This window comes from Molothrus ater, chromosome 5 (genome assembly GCF_012460135.2).
Source record: "Molothrus ater isolate BHLD 08-10-18 breed brown headed cowbird chromosome 5, BPBGC_Mater_1.1, whole genome shotgun sequence".
Classification (NCBI taxonomy): domain Eukaryota; kingdom Metazoa; phylum Chordata; class Aves; order Passeriformes; family Icteridae; genus Molothrus; species Molothrus ater.
Genome location: NC_050482.2, coordinates 51399526 through 51414795, shown reverse-complemented (window position 1 = coordinate 51414795; position 15270 = coordinate 51399526). Strand labels below are relative to the sequence as shown.

General features: G+C 46.9%; 1 protein-coding gene across 7 annotated transcripts in view; it reads right to left on the bottom strand.

Annotated features, from left to right (window-relative positions):
• RBFOX2 (RNA binding fox-1 homolog 2) overlaps positions 1-14849 on the bottom strand; it is a 171198-nt gene extending 156349 nt beyond the window's left edge. For 3 of the 7 annotated variants that reach the window (XM_036400716.2, XM_036400715.2, XM_036400717.2), the window contains exon 1: positions 14432-14846. In XM_036400716.2, the coding sequence (XP_036256609.1) occupies positions 14432-14626 (195 nt within the window). In that variant the 5' untranslated portion in view covers positions 14627-14846. Of the gene's footprint in view, positions 1-14431 lie in introns of all 7 variants that reach the window. The other 4 variants (XM_054514876.1, XM_036400713.2, XM_054514877.1 and 1 more) reach the window with 3 other exon arrangements.
• Between the last annotated feature and the right edge of the window lie 421 nt (positions 14850-15270).

Sequence of the window (15270 nt, the reverse complement as noted above, 5' to 3'; positions counted from 1 at the left end):
TCAAACAAGGGGAGGAAAGATGGCCACTGAACCCAGTGCTCTGAGATTTCTGCTCCTCTGCAGGTGACCTGGGACTTGTTCATTTCTCTGTGCATCACCTCACACCACCTTTCTTCCTAACATGAATACTATGCAATTAGGATTTAAGAGGAGCTCAAATCCAGGATAACTGAGGCTAGGCTAAAGAATACAGGGATATTTAACTGCTAAAAACAAAGGATTAAATCAATGAACAGGAACCAAGAGTTCTGTTTTGATTCCTGTAATGCTATCTGCCTTGAATAAACTCTGGATATACTAGTCTTTGGCTAGCCCAGATAGGATAGAAAAAACCTCCTGCTACCTAGTGACTGAGCCACATGGGAAGCAGTGGACAAAAAAGACTTCTGGGAACCTACAGTTGCCTTCATCTGCCACCTGAGCCATGACTGTAAACCCCTCCCCCAAACAGTAACACTAGCTCATTTCGCTGTACATCCTCCCTTTCCAAGCAGCACATGAAAATGATGCTCCATCCCTGCCAGACTCATTGCTGCCCAGGGGTTTAAATACAGCAGCAATGAATTGACTGGTCTTGTTAATTCAATTCAGCTACATGGGAAATCTGTAAACAGAAGCACAAGCCATGACAATACTATCAGAGGGCTCTGAACACAGAACTGAAAAATTTGCTTTTGGTTATTACTGCTAACCATGCAAGGAAGAAGAAATTTTCATACTGGATATTTTACATTTTTACTGTTTAAGCTCTTGCAGGTAAGAAGAAAGTTTCCTACAGGCAACACTGCTTTTTCTAACCTGCCAATTAGTTTCACACACAAATGTGTGTGAAATGTCAGTCAAATTCGGAATTAGCATTTGACTAGATACACTTCCAGCAACTCCAATCCAGGACTAATTTAACAGATGTGACAGTACCCCTTGAGTCTCCAGGGAAGGGCAGGACTACCTGCCCTGGCTCCACAGGGACAGAGCAGCCTTTGGGAGAGGACTGATAACCACATCCCATGCTGTCTTCCCACTGCAATCTTATTTTCACAGTGCACCTGTTCAAATGCAGCCTGTACAAATGCAACAGTAATTTTTTTCAAGCAACTTCATGAAGATAGTTGCCTCCACGATGCAATAACCATCTGTGTATAAGCACATTGTTCAGAGAGCAAAGCTAACCATCCAACAGACTCTGCACTCCAGGAAAATCCATACAAGACAAAAATATTTACCTGCAAAGTAAAGTTGGGAAGTGACCTATTAAGAAGCTCTCCCCTACTTAATGTCACTGTATTCATTATCAAAAATCCTGCCCAGGAAGTCAGAGGTAGAGAAAGCCTTACAATGGTAGGAATTCACCCATGGAAGAACAGCAATGCCACATGTTTACTCCAGCACAAGGGATCCAGAGATTTAGGGATGGTCTTTAAAATCCTGTCCTAAAAACAAAAGTAAAAATTGTCAATCCCAGAACCAACCAGACAGATCTACAGACCTCAGAATCTTTAATTGCAAACTTCCAACATTTCAGGCATCAAGAAACTGGTGACACAGTATAAGAAATTGCTTAGGAGAGTGTACATAAAATTTCTATTTACCTGAGGATTAGGTAAACTACACAAGCCAAACAAAGCACTTGATACTACTGTGCCAGCAGGTCTGGTCAGTTTGTCCACTGTAGTGCACCTTTTCCACACTATATGCATCATCTCTTTATCAAGCACCATATCCAAGAGAACCAACTTCACAGAATACCTTACAATAGACATGAGAACCCAAGCACAGAGATTTCATGTTTATTTAATCACAAACCTCATAAAAGAGCTTGCTGACACCTTGTCAGCAACAGTGACTAGCTGACACCAGGCATCTTGGAAGGTTTCAGTGCACAGGAGAGTCAAACACACCCATCTCCTGCTACACTTCCAAGGATGGTCAGGGACAGGCACAACTTCAGGCAGACTGTCATCACATTCAAGTTACAGCCAGAGGGTTCCTCATTCTGAGGTAACAGAACCAATTCTCTCCATTTTGCCCATAGATTCCACACATCTACTGAAATCCAACAGAAACAAAAACATAGGATGATCCAGATCTACTGAATCACTATCCACTCCCCATCTACATATTAAAACATGCAGACTGGCTAGTCTTTCTCTGATGCCTCAGAATTTTGGATGCCAGAAAGGATAAGAAAGGAGAATCAGGTCACCAAAGACTGCTGCTACAGGCAGCTACAGAAAGGATGGAACAAATGCTGGAACAATGGAGCTGCCAAACTGTCCCTATGAGCTACTCCCATGGTAAATGTCTGCAGTAATCATGAGGTCCAAAAATGAAATAAATACCATGTTGGGGGGGGAAGCAAAAACTATTTTCCGGTTTTCACTAGAAAGGTCATGCCTATTTAAGGAAACCTTCCCAAGAAACATGGATATGCTCCATCACATCCATCAACTAAGAGTCCAGAGTTAAGTGTAATCACTCATCAAAGAATTCCTAGTCCTTAAAGGGGTCGTGGTTGAAGCAAACCCAACTCATGCTACTCCTGGCATGCCAAGCAGTCACAAATACTTGATACTGCCCAAGATGAAAACATCAACCCACTGACCAGCAAAGAAAGAATTCTTACTTAACCCTTTAAGCAATAAATAACAGGAGGAAAACAAACACACAAGAAGTCTCATAGCACTTCCATCTACTCATGTCGACACCTTCCCCATGGGAAACAACCACCCCCAGGAGAACTTATACATTGGTCTGGCTGAAAGAGAGAGATACACTCAGACATGTTATTGGACCTATAGACAGAGAGGTTTCAAGACAGAACACAAAGCATGAAGAATTCTTAGTGGTGTTAATTTGTGATTTATCAACAGATAAAATTTATTTTTCTGAAACTGTAGCATTTGGCCCTGACCATATGATATTCCTGTTGAAAGCCAGAAGACATCAGGCAAGATGGTGAAATGCAGTAAGCCTTTCCTGGAAAGAACCAATTAGGGGACAGAGACAAACACAAAAACCAGACGTAACTATGAACATAATTTCAATTTCCTGGCAAAGCCACAAAGAGACATATATATAGGTATATAGACAGGTATCAGGTGGTCAGACAATATATACTCAAATATCAGTCTTAGCCTCATTCACCACATCCATCACAACAGCACTGAGGGGTCACAAGTGGGCACTGAGAGAAGGGATGGACAGATTGTATGCTAGTTTTGGCTTTCACAGAGTTAATTTTCTTCACAGTAGCTGTTATGGGGCTGTGTTTTGGATTTGTGCTGGAAACAGGTGTTGATAATTCAGGGATGTTTTAGTTACTGCTGAGCAGTGCTGAGTCAAGGCCTTTCTGCTTCACCCCACCAGTGAGGAGGAGGCTGGGGGTGCACAAGAAATTGCACAAGACACAGCCAGGACAGCTGACCCCAACTGACCCAAGGGACATTCCCTACCACATGGCATCATGGTCAGCATATAAAGCTGAGGGAAGAAAGAGAAAGCGGAGACATTCAGAGTGAAGTCTGTCTCCCCAAATCAACATTACAAATGATGAAGCCTGGGGATGGCTGAAGCCTGCCTGCTCATGGGAAGTGGTGACAAAGGAATTCCTTGCATGCATGGCTTTTGCTTTACCTGTTAAACTGCCCTTATCTCAACCCACAAGTTTTTTTACTTTTAGTCTTCTGATTCTCTCCTCCATCCCAGCAGGAAGGAATGAGCAGCTGTGTGGGGCTTAGTTGCCAGCTAAGATTAAACCACAACAGATGGAAACACTACAGAGTGAAGTTCCACTGTAACCCTCTCTATATGACAATCAAAATCCACAGTTGGTCCATTTCCTTTTACATCCTCCTCCTCTTCTCTGAAGTATTCTCTGGCCCATAGTTGATATCCAACCATCACACAGACAGCACTGCTCCCAAATGCCACTATCACCTCCTGCTGAGTCCATCCCACCATCGACAGCAATGGCCTTGCCTCCTCTGTCTGTGACTGTGACATCTCAGCTCAGCTCTCACATCATGAGGCATCTGGCATGCAGACCACCACTCTTAGGGAAATCTACCCAGCCCAGGAAGTCACCTTTCCAAGAAGTGGTTAGGTATAAAGTCAGATTGGGAAAAACCTGCTAGATCCAGCTGGTGACACTAGCAGATGCCAGGTCTCCACTGGATTCATGTGAGCTTTGGAGAGGACACTAGCTTCATCTCCTCCCCTCACTTCAAGGCAATGGGAATTCCCATAACACATGGAGAGGCACAAAGAAGGCATTAACAGGTCAGTCTTCATATCTTCTTTCCAAAAAGCAGTGGGATGGGGTGTTTATTCCTCCCCTACAGCTTTATACTACTTCCAATGTTGTAGTCTGACAATTCTAGCAGTAAGATCAGGCATCCAGCCAAAACTAGGCTTGTTGTCTGGGGCTCTCTGAAAGTGACAAAACCCCAGCCCTATAACACAATTCTGCCCCCCCCCCCCCCCCCCCCCCCTTTACTCAGGTAAGGAGAACTGAATACCCATGAAGAAGCAATAAAAAGCAGGCAGTGGTGGAATGCATGAAGGCCTCATTACTCAGCAAACAAAAAGGAAATACCAAGTCCATGATCAAACCAGGTATTTTTCACCTGACACACCTGTATCCCAAGCAGCAGGATTCCTTTGCAGCCCTAATGCGTCACATTAGGTAACAAACTCTTCAGCAAACATGCCTCTGTCCTCCTTGCTGACCCCACAAGCAACCACACTGAGAGCTGTGCTCCAAGGAAAGGGGGACAACCGCCAGACCCCACTGGGAGCCAGCACAGGGACGGGTCAGAAGCCAGTTCCTGCCTTTGCTGTCCACACAGCAGCTCTTTGCCTCTTAACAGACCAAAACATGTTTTTTAACTCAAAAGGCAGTGTAGCTACATTCTCTCCTAAAATAGCAACTACAGAAGTCAAGGGCTGCAGATTAAAAAATAGCAACTATCCATGCCACTTCCAGTGTTTCCTCATGTGCAGGGATGTTACAATAAATCAGGATTATGTGCTACTTTTTCCTAATTCCTACCTCATTCAAGACTAAAAAGTGCTGTGTTCTGAGCAGTATAAACAACTGCAGAAACCAAAAGTTAGGTGGTTTAGTAGTTTAAGACAAGCAGCGTCCATTCTACTTTAAAAGCTAGTTCGATTTCAAACCTTATCTTCCAAGTAAAATTTCACTATGTTGTTGACCAATCTCCTTAATTCAAGCTATTCTAGGTATTCTGCTGGGTTTTAAGATAAAGACAACATCACTGTACATTTGCCCAACATGACACCCTCAAGGATCAGTCTATGGAAGCAGAAGGCATCATATATATATATATATATATATATATAGTGGAAGCTGTAGAGAGCTGTAGATCAAGGATTAAAACATCACCAAAACCTGACCTCAATAAAAAAACCCAGCCTACAATCAAAAAGACAAATAAAAATAAATTAGATTGTAAATGGCAATCTTTTTTTTTTTGGCAAAACTGGTCTTGCTACCAGGTACTTCAATCCCCCACTTCCACAATAAGACAGTATACCTTTTCTACCTCTCAGGAAACTAAAAAATAAAATCATTAGTACCTGTGAAGCACCCACACTATTGTGGTGAGTACTGTAGAAGAGACCATTAAAAATTAATAGGTCTGTACTCAGTACAAGGTTTAGGTTATCTGCAATATTTCAGTTTGGTGTCATACATGAGATGAAAGAGAAGAAATGAAATATTGGATAGTCCAAAACCTGACCTTACACCCATTTTAACTGGTCACATTAAGTTTAATAGCGCCTCAGCACCATCCGTTTGCTGCACTTGCAGAGATGAAGTCATCTCCAGAAATGTAAAAGGTATGACCACAGAATTATGACTTCACTTGATGCCTTCTTGTCACATTCTCCTGCTGGGCAGTTACTGGCTATGAGTCCCAGCCCCTTCAGTGCAGATTCACCAGGAATTAAAGTCTGCCCAGTTGCAGCCTGGGTGAACCTGCCGTACACAGGTTCACCCAGGTTCACTTCTCTGTCTCCTCAATCCTCTGCAAGGAGGAGACAGCACCTGCAGTTCCAGACCACCCAGGACAAACCTAACTCCAGCACCACTGCAGAGCTGCACACCTCTTCCTAGAACTAGAGCACTCAGAGCATTCTGCATTTCCACACACTTCAACTTCTGCTTTGGACAAAACAAATAACAGGATGGGCAGGTGCTTCAGAAGCCAGCTGGATTCTCCTGCAGGCTGTCCAAGAGACATTCAGATCTGCTGCTGCAAATCAGCAGCAGTGCTGCATACACTTTACTGCCTCAGTTTCCCCCATGATTCAAATAATTCCTGAGGCCACCGTAACATAAACACCTGTCTCCCACCCTCATACATGCCATCAGCCCCAGGACATCTGCCCATACCATGCTGCCACCCCCCACTTCCTTTTCTATGCCCCATGGTTCCACCTGCTGCAGCAACATCACAGCCTAGGCTTCCTTCCCTGAATGAACCTTTTGGATCTCCCGAGGCTGGGTGGCTGGTCCTACTCATGGGAGCAGAAGCAGCACCACTCAGAGAGGGGTCTTAAATCCCAGGAACAACCCCAGGTCACCCCGAAGCTGAGCTTCAAGAACTAGTGCCTATAGGCAAGGAGAAGCACCTCCAAGACCTACTCCATCCTGGTCCAGCTTTGCTCCAAAGCTGCACAGGGCTTTTAACATGAAATAAGGGTAGGAAAGAGCCCTCTGATGGACCTGCTTTCCAGGATAGCAGAGTACAAAGGGTAACAAAGAAGCCATTGCTTACACTTCCCCTCATTTCTTCTTCCCACAAAAGGGAAGCAAAGACATAGAACAGAATAAAATCAAAGAGTCAGACAGAGATGGCTCTGGAGCATGATCTCTCACAGGAGCTGCTTGGAGAGACATGCTTGGCTACTCCACCTGCAGATCCAGGGACCCAGGAAGAAGATGCCCAGCCCTGCAGCTGGGCAGAGCCTGGCCTTCCCCCCATCTCCCTGCCTGAGGTCAGTGAGCAGGCTGGAGGAAAGGCGACCTTCCCGCCCCTATCCGGGCAGGAGAACGGCAACCACAAGCAGCAATTTATAGCACCAGGATCCCAGCTAGAGCCTCCCTTCAGCCCACACAGCACTAAATCAAGGCTTTTTAGTGATGCCTCGGTGGGATTTTCTTCCTGGGCATCACCCTAACAGTGACAACCACTCCAAATGTCTGCAAGAATCTCCTACAGAAATAGCAGTGGGAAAGCTGTGCAGAAAGCCTCAGTTTAAAGTGCACAATGCTCCAGTCCCTTGAAGAAATCTGAGCTGGATACAGATCCCAAGGCCTCAGAGGCCTCTGGGGAACATATTTTGATATTTGTGACACACAGAAAAGCCACATAAGGTTGATTCTTTAGCCTCTCTATTAAAAGAAATTTAGCTATGCACAGTCAGAGAGGAAAAGTGCTGACATGATGAGGGTTTTTTGCCCCTTAACTGGTGCAGCTTCTTCTTGATCTCTATGCTAATACCTGCATTATTGCTGAGGCAATTATGAGCTGATAAAACCCCATAAAGTCATGCAAGAACAGCAACAAGTGCTTCTATTCCATGCTCTCTGAAGCAATCATCCAATCTTTCTGCACCACAAACTCTCCTAGACAAAGGCAAACATAAGCAACAGCCCCAGTAACACACAGCCACTTCAAAAACATGCCAGCCTGAATCCCGCTGTCCTATCCAAGTAGATCTCATTTCCTCTTCTCTAATCAGTGTGAACCACAAGTACCCTCTGCCCACACTCCAAAGGTTAGAAGCTGGCACAGTGGTATAGCTGACTGAACACCAACGTCACACCAAGTGAGCTGACAGAAACTGCCAAAGTTTCCTGCTCTGCCCAAGCTGATGCTGGATCCAGCTCTAGTTCAGCTGATGCTGCTCATTAAACAAGGGAACCTTCCTTTCTTTGTGGCCACTTAAATACCTTGTATTACTGCTAAGGAGTTGGAGTCCCATTTCTTTGGTCCAGCAACAGAGCTGACAGGCGTGGTTTAGATAGATGCTGTTATGTATGTATGTATGACAAGCCAAATGAGGGAGAGACTGGAACAGTCACAAACATCCTGGAAATCTTCCAGAACCCAGAATACAGGTTAGAAGTCTAGAAAACTATGTGGCCTTTCTCAGCAAAGCTTTCCTGCAGGAGGTAGCCAGACACAGCTCAGCAGGACAGCTTGGCAGAGCCCTGACAGGGAACACTGCAGGGTCAGGAGGGTGGCATGCTCCAGGACTGGTGAGGACTCTTTCATCCAGTCCCTGCCATCGTTGGACTTGGCTCCTACAAATATCTCTAACTCAACCTGGAAAAAATGAGATGCATGCAAGAAAGCGAAGCAGAGGGAGGAGGAAGCATGCTGGAGAAAATGTATACACATCTTTCAAACTGAATTTACAAAAGATTGCTGGCAAAATTAAATTTACTGGAGAGCAAAGGGAGTTAAGGCCCAAAATGCAGTCAAGCAGCTCTAATCCCTAAACATTGGGATTATCTCATGACAGCTACACTCGGGTGTCCACTCAATACCACTGTAAAATGTAGATCAACAGAATGCTCCAATGAACTGGAACTCGTTACCTCTAATTGCTTCTCTCACTTCTCTTCTGGATGTTCCTCTGATCCCTCAGCCACTGCATTTCAACAGCAAACACACAGACAGAAGGTCAAGTAATATCAGAGACGGGCAAATTAAATAAGAGATTTCCAGACAACAAAAATATCTGCCCTTCTCCTTCACTTCATACAAAAACTAAGGTTTGCTGAGTGCCACAAGGCAAGTCAGCAGCACAGAGTGACAGGTTTTAAAACATCTTCAACTAATGTGATTCCTACATTTTCCAGAGGGGCAGAGGTTTCTGTGCAGCCAACCAAACACTACTAACAACAGGCTTTATTTTTCCAAGCTAACAGGGGTATGTCCTTCAGCAGCAGTTTCCAGGGGGCCACAGACCACACACAGAATCCCATTCAGATCCATCTCAACTTCAGTTTGGCTTCCCTACCTCTAGTGCAAACGAAGCAGCTGATTCATTTTATTTTATTTTATTTTACTGCCTCCTTTGCATCTCCTGGGTTCTGGTACTGCTGCTGCCACCAGCCTCAGCAGCAGGGGCTGAAAGGGCAGTCACAGTAAAGCACAAAGGCAGCACAGGGACACAGCTGCCAAACCTTCAGTGACCAGCAAATCTTTTGAGACAGTCTTGAACACAGAAGTGCAAACCCCCAGTGCAGAAGGGCAAGGCAAGGGTCCTGCTTGCTGCATCACTGGGAGGAACAGAGGGTATTGCACAGGATTTGCCTGCAAGCTGCTCCAAACTCAGCTGGGTGGGCAACCTTTCCAACATGCAAGGGAGAGAGCAGGCCTCCTGCAAAATACCAGAGTGCTCGTGTTTCTAAACAGGAATCCTGAAAGGAAAAATAAAAAGCTTGTATCTACAGTTTATATCTACACATATGCAGAAGCAAACTATCCCTAGTAGAGCCAGATCTCTGTTTGGCTTCCAACCTCACAAACGTGGCCATCGCCTCTAAACACAAACCTCTGGAATCTACAGAGAAATACTGAGATCCGGGAGAAGTACAAAAGCAAGCAGAATACTTCACTTGGACTTTCTATTTTCATGAATGTGGCAAGAAAAGAGCCAACATTAAAGCACTCTTAACAACTCTAAAATCCTAACTTTCAGTCTGTTTGCCAAAGGTTTTCTTTGAACTGGAGATTTTCTAAGTGTTCCCAGACTGTGTAAAGTCTAACTCATAACATTCAAATATTTAAAAAAACAAAGGGCAAAAGCAAACAGAGAAACAACAACAAACTTAGAGGTGATTCATTACATCTCATCACATCAGCAACTCTCTGTCGAAACAGCATCCCAGGAAACCTCATCCTGGATCCAAGGCAGGGGTCAAAAGATTGGAACTTCATTTCTTGCACTATAATATCATGTATCCCCTGCACTGCTCTGCATCTCTTTACAGAGACAGCCATGCCATGAAAAATAAGAGGGAGGAAAAAGCTAACCTGATTACACAGCTTTTCCACAATTTACTGGAACTAGATGTTCTCTTCTGTAAGATATAAAAATACAGACTTCCAAAGGGTCCCTCACAGCACAAAAGCTGTTATTCACTGCCCCCATCTTGATTACAATCCCAGTCAGCCCTCTTACTTGTAAACCCAAACCTATCTAGAAATTATCAGCAGACTGATTTCTTGCCATCCTCTGGAGCACCACAAACAGGCCATAGCTTGAACAAGGACACCGGTTGCCATGAAGCACCAGCCATGTCCCCACTCTCCCCTTTCTGTGGTACCCTGCAGTACAAGGTTTCCAGTCACTGTGCTGGAAAGAAGTCAGGCTGGTAGAGGGTGTCATAGACCATCTTCTGGCTCACGGTAGGATGAGAAACCGCAGACTTTCTTGTGGAGCAAAGACTTATCGTCTATTACATCATCTTTTAGTCACAGGGGACTGATCTCAACACCACTAGTCATCTTTATGAACCCTGTGCTGACATGGCTGAATGACAACACAAAGTCACCACTCATTGCTGCCACTAAAGGTTTTTGTGGACTGGGCAAGGCACAGACCACAGCTGCATTAACTGTCTGTCCTGACCAGCTGGCCACACTCACGGTTGCAAGAAAGGTAATTCTCCAAATACTCAGGATACTGAGCACACAAGTCATTCATGAAAGAGGAACAAGGATCACCTCTGTTCACACCTTGCATCTAATTCCACCTGTGTATTACCACAAAGTATGATTTTAATTTACTAACCAGCCTAGACCCCCAAAAAAGCTAAATCAAAATTCAGCTTGGGACTAAAAGAGGAGCTGATTAACTCATTCAATCCCATGCAAAACAAGGGGATGATAGTTTAGTAACTTTTTCAGCAGTAAACTGTCTGTACACCTCTAGCACCTAGAAGGCAAAGACAAAAACAGCACCCCAGAATAACACCCTTGTCTGCAGTTTGAAAGAGAAAGGTACACTTCCCAGCGAGCCACAACACTTCTCATCTTTCATCACACAAGGAGCAGAGGAGGAGAGATTGTTGCAAGGGTACTTTCTCTTCCATCTGTGCAGCAGTCAGTCTTTTCTAACAAGAAGCAAATACAGCTGCATCAACAACTGCATTTCAGTGCAGTTTCACAAGTGACTTAGACTAATACAACTTTCTTTTTTTGTCTTCTCCCCTGTGTTAGGCATTATTTTTACCCAGATCAGCAAGCTGATCCAAATGATTCAATCATCCAAGTCAGCAAACAGAGCATGAGGTAGTTCCTTGCTAGTATTTATACGGTTAAATCAGCAGTACCTTTGGGGCCTTTTACTTCCAAAGCTTACAAACCTGTCCAAATACTTCTAGGTGACATTCCTGGCCAGTAGCATTTGACTTTTGCCATTTATGGAACAGCGAGAGCTAAAACCCAGCAGTTCCTGGTAGACCTTTTCCTCCCACGCCACGATTAGCTGAAATATGTCCCAGAAGCAGATAGCAGCCATGATCCGATTTGTCCCAATCCCAACTCAAGCAGCTTTACACCACCCTCCTAACAAGATCAGCACTGGCCAAACACCATTTATCCAGCCTGATCAAAGATGGATTAGATAATGAAACCCTAACTGCATAAGCTGTCTGAGCATGCTGGCCTGAGACAGCAGAAAACAAGAACACCACTAAATCTAAGGGCTATTCAAAGCTTTCAGGTACCCCCAGCCCAAGGTATTAATAACTAGCTACTGTCTTATCTCCCTATAGCCTAGTTTTGATATTTCATGCTAATAGACCCCCCCCAAAATCTATTAGTTTTGCAGCTACATTAGTAATTTGTACATCTAAATGATTTATTTCAGCATTACACACTGTGTTTGTATCCTGAGCCATTGGTAGGTACAGGTTATTCAAAGAAGAAATGGTGGGGGGCATAGCATTCCGTGATTCCTTGCTATCAGCCCAGAGACACGAGGTCACCAAGTTTACACAGCAGCAACCCGTAGCTCTGGAACAGGAAGTAGAAAATTGACAGGATCTCCAGGAAAAACAAGGTACAGGATCTCCAGGAAAAACGGTTGCTGGTCTGATTTCCAGCTTTCAGAAAGCCTCTAGTACATAGGAGAGGGAGGAAAAAAAAACATCAAAGAATAGGCTCTTTATTCCTCTTGTAAGCATTACATACAGTTAAACATAGAGGATTTACTAAAAAGAAGCTGTTATTCTAAAATAAGGTACTTCAAAAGAAGGCACTATCTGAACAGAAATCCTTATGAAGGGCAATCTTGTGTTTTGTCTTTTAAGGAAAAAGATACCAAATTTCCCAAACATTAAAGAACATATTTTTCCTACCTCTGATGTTATTGGTAAGTTTGGCTTCTAATTTGGTACTTCTTGCTTGCAAACATGAGAAGATTCTCCAAATATATAAACTACACTTTTTAAAACTAAAAAAAGTCAAGGGAAACTTCTGGACAGAGAATTATAGAACAGTTTGGTTAGAAAGGACCTTAAGGATCACCTAGTTCCAAATGATGGTATGTATTTGCACATATATACATACATACACACATGTATATGTTTATTTTCATCTTTTATTATAAAAGTATTGAAAAAATTTTCCATATAGACACATATGGAAAGATTAAAATTAAGAATGCCAAATAAGTACAATATGAGTGTCCTAATCTGAAGAACAGCTACAGTGACTACAGACACACTTAAAAATTGGGCTCTACTAGTTGCACCTCACCTAATTTCTCCACTGTTTCCCACTATCTGGTACAGAAATAAACCCCAGCTTTCTGCTAATTAATTTGACAACCAATCCCTACTATCATGACCACCAGCATTACACACACTATTGTAGCCCCATGGCTGAACACTGCAATCTTACTATTCACTGAACAGACAAGACACTTTTCAATGTAAATACAGGAGGGAGTTTTTTATCTGTAGAAAAATTGTACTAATTTGCAATTAAAACAAAAAAACAAACAAACAAACAAAAAAACCCCAGACTTTTGCTAAACCAGCCCAAGTCCCTTCTTGAGCAATTTTCAGCTGATTTACCCAGGTTTGTATCAAAAACAGCCAGTTCAACCACTATATCCAGGGTAAACTGGTGCATCTTCTGTAAGTACACAGGTCTCTGCCTCAGTTGAACTCTGAGGAGCTGGAAGAATTTCGTGTCACTATGCTTGTGCACTCATTCATAACTCCTAGCAAGACACACCGTATAAACACTGCGATGCTGAGCATCTTTCTCCTTGCAATTGTACACATTGCCTGAGTCATACCTGACACCTACGTGTGGGAGAGCACACTACTTCAAGGGATAAAGGAGCACTGCACGATTTGCACTGGCCCTTGGGAGAGCACAAGCAGCAGCAGCGCCTGGGTACAAAGCTCCAGCAAACGCTCAGGCCACACCATCACACTTGGGAAAGACTGACGCTGCGGGGTGGAGAGACCACCATGAAAGGCTGAACATCAGACAGAACCACAAACAAAACCTTCCTGCTGCAAGCTGTTTAAAAAATAAATAATTCTCGAGCGTGAAAAACTGGGGACAGCCTAGGAAATAAAAAGGGAAGAGTGTTGGCCAGCATTTGGCATCTTGATAAGAAACACCATGGAAAGAATGGGATACTCCCTTTGGAAAGCCAGGAGCGCTTACCAACCCCAGAAAAGGTGAGAAGAGAAACAAGCTCAGATGAATAAATCACGCTGCTTCCAAAGAGCTCTGATATTCTCATCACGAGAGACAGAAGCAGAAAAGGCCAGTGCAACTGCCATGATAAAACAACCCTCCGCAACACTCAGACAAAGGGAGGCAGAAACACCTTGGCAGTATCACCCCACAAACACAAAGGCCAACGCACCTGAAACAAGCGATGTTTTAGGGACGATCAAACCGCGCTGGCAGGAGACGACAGAAACGTGGGACTCTGAACCACCCTAGAAGACGCCCCACTGCTCCGCTTCCCCCCTTCCCAGGCAGCACCTGGGATTTCTCCTGGCGCTGTACAAGCCCCAAGCGCCGCGCGTAAACCCCGCCGGGCCCGGAGCGCTGCCGGTGCCCCGCACCCGACCCCGACCCCGCGGCCTCCCCGGGCTGCCCGGCGGTGCCCGGGGCGCGGACCCGGCGGCGGCTGCCCCAGGGCCCCGCGCCGCCGCTCCACGTGCTGGGCTGCGCCCCGGGAGCCGCCGGGCTCGGCCCGGGGGAGCCGCGCTCGCCTGGCTGTCCGCGGGGAAAGGGCCGCACGCCCGAGCGCAACGCGCCGAATCCCGCAAACCGAAATCAAACGCGGCCCGGCCCGGCCCGGCCGAGCCCCGGGGAGGGAGAACTGGGGACGGCCCGGCCCTGCCCGCTACCTGCATGCCGCCGCCGTCGGCCTCCGCCTCCGTCCGCAGCCGCTTGCTGTGGCCGCCCTCCGCGCCGTCCCCGCCGGGCATGGGCTGCTCCAGCTCCGGCTCCCGCTTCACGCCGCGGGCGGACCCCGCGCCGCCGCCGGCCAGGAGCTGCGGCTGTGGCTGCTGCTGCTGCGGGGGCTGGCCGCCCTCCGCCATCCGCGCCGCCGGAGCCCCGGCCGCCCCCCGCCCCGATGGCCCCGCTCTGTCACCGCGGCGCCCGGCGCTGCCGGAGGAGCGGGAGCAGCAGGAGGAGAAGGAGGAGGGCGGCGAGCCCCGCGCCGCGACAGGAGCAGCAGCGGGCGCGCCGGGCTCCGACCCACCGGAGCGCCTCGGTCACGGGCTCAGCGGCGGCTGGGGAGGGGCCGGAGCCCCTCGGCAATCTCCGGAAACGCCGCCGGAGCAGCGCGACCCCCTCTCGGAAACCTTCGGCGGCGGCGGCGGCGGCGCCGGGCGGGGCGGGGCGGGGCGGGCGGGGCGCGGGGCGGGGCCGACGCGGGGCCGGCGCGGGGCTCCGGGCGCCGCGGAGCCGCACGGGGCGGCGGGAAATGGCCGCTCGGCCCAGCCCGGCCGGCCCCGCCGCACCGCGCTCGGCAGCGGGACTGCGCCCAGCCCGCCCCGGGTCCGGCCGCCACCGCCCTGCGGGAGCCCACGGCGGGTGCGGGATCCCCGGCGGGGCTGCGGCGGTCACGGTGGCCGGAGGAGTGCGGGGCACCCAGCCCTCGGGCAGAGCCGGGTCCCCCGTCACGGGCCGGCTTGATCCCGGTCCCGTCGGCGCAGAGTTGCCTTTCGGCGTGAGGTTT